General features: G+C 57.2%; 1 protein-coding gene across 1 annotated transcript in view; it reads right to left on the reverse strand.

The window, feature by feature from the left end:
• Msx1 (msh homeobox 1) overlaps positions 1-3,326 on the reverse strand; it is a gene marked incomplete at its 5' end in the record, with an annotated part of 7,589 nt that extends 4,263 nt beyond the window's left edge. The window contains one exon of the mRNA XM_010641927.2: positions 3,272-3,326. Within this exon, the coding sequence (XP_010640229.1) occupies positions 3,272-3,326 (55 nt within the window). The remainder of the gene's footprint in view (positions 1-3,271) is intronic.
• Positions 3,327-4,140: the final 814 nt, after the last annotated feature.

The raw sequence follows: 4,140 nt of genomic DNA on the forward strand, positions 1-4,140 counted from the left end.
GGTCGGCCCCGGTCGTCCCAGTCCCCGAGAGTCTCCGTCCCCGGTGATTCTGGGAGATGTTGTCTTGTTCCTCTCCTCTCACCTCTGTCCCCCTCTTACCGTCCCGTCCCACTCCTCCCTTCCCCCCCTCACTTTAATTTCTCTCCACAGTTTCTCGGACCGTTTCCTTCAGTCTTGCTTTTTCTCTCTGCCCCCGCACCGCGATCTGCACCCCTTTCTCCAGCACAATAGTTTGAGTTGAGCTCATTTCTTACAAATTCCTTTTCTATTAAAAAAATGCGCATGGCTATCTGTCCTAGTAGAAAGACATAATACTAATTTTTTTTAACAACTCGTAATTTTGTTCCTGATCAGTCTTCACAACTTTTCCTAGAAGTGGGCCTTCGATTTTATCCGGGAATTGGAGTAAAGTTTGCCGAAGTCTGCTGTCGGGTCCAAGGGTGCAGAAATAGATAACACCATCGCGATTTGGCATTGATTTTCATTCAGGACCTGTATTTAGCCCCCACCCCGTCTCCCCAACTTTTCCAGGGAGGGTCTCCTGCCTCTACCAGCGACCAGCCTGGAAAGGAGCAGCCAGGTCCTTTGATAGAGCATTTACTGCGATAAAACCAACAGAAACGTCAACAAAACACAGATCTGGCCTTAAAGTGACCTCAGAGGCATCCTCGGAAACAACAAAACGTCCCTACTTGGGGTGGCTAATCACCCCGGTAGAGGCGCATTGTGGGAGGAGGCCTGGAGAAAGAGGGCCGTTCTTGGGTGTGGATCCCCTGGGTTCGGCCTGGGGACTTTTTGTTTTGCCAATTTCGGAGGAAACGAGATTTTATTTTTGCTGTTGGAAAAGAGGAAAAATGAGTTGGAGCCCGGAGATGTAAGAGGTCTGTACGCTGGGGTCGGTGCTGGCCTCTCTGCCTCCTCCAGTACGGTTTCTAATCCAGGCACCGGCGCTCCGGGGCGCTGGCGAGGTGATTGGCGGCTCACGGCCGGCCTGGAGGGCCGCGGGGTTCTAATCTCCAGGAAACACCAGGGGCTGCCTTGGCCGTTTAGGGGTAATTATCTGAGAGGGCTGGGACAGCGAATTCCCTCGCCTTTTAACTGGGCGCAATAAAAGCTGTAGATTAGGGGCGTCCAGATTAAGGAAAATGAATTGCTAGACCGGGAACTTTATTACCCGGACGGCGTCCGGGCCTGGCGGGAGGGGTCGGGCTGCGGACGCCAGGCCCCTAGCTGTGTGGAGGCCTGGGGGCGGGTTCGCCAGTACTCGCGTCCGTGCGATTTACTCCGTCTCCCGGGTTTCTTCGAGATCAGAGGAGATTGCGGCTTGGGCGCTGGCAGGGTTTGGGGCCTCGGACGCGCTTCTGCCATGCTGGACACCTGGTGCCCTGGGGCCCCCTGAAGTTTGCCCGAGAATACCCAGGCAGAAGGCTGTGCCGACCCTAGTTAAAGCCAAGCGAGCTGCAGCTCCGCTAGGCTGTAGGCCGAACACCTCGTTCGAAGCCCAGCGGGGCCCGAGAACTTCTCTTCCTCACAGTTCTAATTAAACCGTGGCCGATAAGCAAGGCGGGCAGGAAACAGGCCCTTGGGCTTTTTGGGGCAGTGTTTTAAAAGTGAGTAGTGCGTCTTTCGATCCGGGCTTTGCTTTGTTCTGCCCTCGTCCTGCAACTCAAAATGTTCGGCGTACAGATGACTTTGAGGATCTAATGAAACCAAGAACTTTCTCTCCGGAAAAGCACGCATCAGCCGAACTATATCCCCGGCACTGGACAAGTTCGGGGACTCTGGACCCTTTTGAACTCCGTTAGGGTTGAGAGTCAAGGGGGGTTCGAACCCCGAGATTGGAGCCGCACGGGGCTGAGGGGACTCTGGCAAAACTCACAGCGATCGAGCGCAGGAGGCCTGGCGCAGGCCGGCTGGCGGCCTGAGAAGGGCCGCGTCGCTAATTGCGGGGATAAACAATCTGTCACGATCCCTCAGCGCGCCTAATAGGCAGACGAGGATGTTGGTTTTAGGCGCCAGCGGCGGCCGGATCAAAGGCTGCAGCGGGCGCAGGGGCCTTGAAGTCGCGCCCTCGCCTCCAGGGAGCAAACTGCCTGCGCCTCAGGCCCGGGCCCAAGCCCAAGCTAGGTCCCGAAGGGCCTTGAACGCGCCCCCGCCCCCAGGGAGCAAACTGCCTGCGCCTCAGGCCCGGGCCCAAGCCCAAGCTAGGTCCCGAGCGCGCCGTATCCTCGGGGTACAAGCCTCGCAGTGGAGAGGATTCGTGTGCCCAGCGGAGGGCTCTGCCTTGAGCGCACATCCGAATAGCTGGGGGCTCCTCCCGGACCTGCCACTGGGCCACCCCGGAGAAGGCTGGAGCGCTTTCCTCCGTGCCTGTGGCTCTTCCCGCGCTGGGGAGCAGAGAGAGCGCGCATTCTCTGATTTGATTTCTGTCCAGGCCTATACGGATTTCCGGGGTGGGGGGTTCAGACGCTGCAGGGCAGTGGGGGCTGCGTTTGTTATCTCGCCGCCAGCAACAAACCGGGAGCTTCTGCCCCGCGGTTCCCGGCGGCCGCTGCAACCCCGCTTGCAGCTGTAATTCATGCCTGGCAAGTGCAGGGCTGCCCTGCCACAGATAAAGCCCAGTACTGGCTCCGGCAACCTCGCCGTCCCCTCCCCGCCCCGTCTCCCTCGCCCTAAAGCCTAAAGCCTGCCCCCAACAAAGCGCCTCTGCTCATCACGACCTAAGGACAGCGCGCCCTGCGACCACTGTCTAGCCATTTAACCTCGTGGTAGCCCCACCCCCAACTCTTGTTTTAAGGACGTGTTCCAAGGTGGAAGCAGGATGGTGTGATTCCCAGGTATCTGTCCCTCTTTGGAAAAAATTAACTTTTAGAGGGATCTCATCTTAACTGATCCTCGTGCAGCACTGCCCTGCAGACGGGAGAGACTCCAGCCAGCCCATCACCAGCATTCGTGGTCGCCTCCCTAGAGTTTTTTGTTTACGCCCCTCCCCCCTTTTCCAGCGCATTTTGTGGCCTAGGCCCAGGAATCCCTTGTGCACTTTTTGAAATGTGCAGCTCAGTGGGATCCCCTGGCAATTAGGAGCCCCAAACAGTCCTCTTTAATAGAATGAATGTGCTATGAAAACCGATTACCCGGAACGATTTATTTTGGTGGGAATTCACCAATCGCCAGGAGGACGGCGGAGGGGGGCAGAGAAGAGGTATTTTGTGCTGGGGTGGGAGTGGGGGGTTGACAGAGAGACAGAAAGCCGGGTCGGGGGTCTGCTAACCTGCAAGGGGCCTTGCGACCCCGCCCCCTCTCCTCTTCTGGCCTCTGTCTCCTAGGAGTGAAGGGATGGCCAGAAGTCAGGTCTGAGAAGCTGCCTGGGAGCCGCTCACTGTGGTAGAATTTCACAGCTTTCCAGAGAAAACTGCGGGAGAGACGAGAAACCCAGCTACTGAAGATCCCAGCACAGGTCCCTGGCAGGACTCTGTCGGCATCCCCGGACCTGCGCAAAATTCTTGAGCCTTCTGAGAGTCTTGCAACTCTTCCTTATCGTCTTGTCAAAATATTCTTTCGAAGTGTTTTCTCCTTCTCTCGAATTCCTGCCCTAAAGGGGTCCGATCTGTGCTACAGATCTGCCTTAGAGGGTGGTGGGTTTTACCAGGGAGGAATAGCAGCGCGACCCCAGGATTCGGGCCCTCCCTACCCTCTTCCTGTCTTCAAACTCGGGAGGGGTTGGGGGGCTAGGGTCGGGGAAGAAGGAGCCCCCTCCCCCAAATGGCCCAAATTAATGTGATCACGACAAGAGGGTGCACTTGGGCGAGATGAAAGGGGAGGCCGTCCGGCTCCTCCTCGAGCCCTATAATTATAGATAATATATCCCATTTCAAAGCAATTAGACCAATCAGGCGTAACGAACCACTTTGCTGCCCCGAGTAACAAAGGCGCACGGTTATTTAAGCCTGGAGAAGTGGGGCAGACCCCCAGGCTCCAGGGGCGGCCAGTGCCCCCCATCCGGGCCCTGCCAGCCGGCCAAGGGCCCCAGCTCAGTCCGGCCTGGAGTGCAGGGTTTTGGAGGGGATGCGGGGAGAGCTGGGAGTCAGGCCTGGGGTGCAGTTTTCACAGACTTCATTGAATTTTCTGAACTCTGGGAAA

The sequence above is a fragment of the Fukomys damarensis genome, unplaced genomic scaffold (genome assembly GCF_012274545.1).
Source record: "Fukomys damarensis isolate Sample0158 unplaced genomic scaffold, DMR_v1.0_HiC HiC_scaffold_35, whole genome shotgun sequence".
Classification (NCBI taxonomy): Eukaryota; Metazoa; Chordata; class Mammalia; order Rodentia; family Bathyergidae; genus Fukomys; species Fukomys damarensis.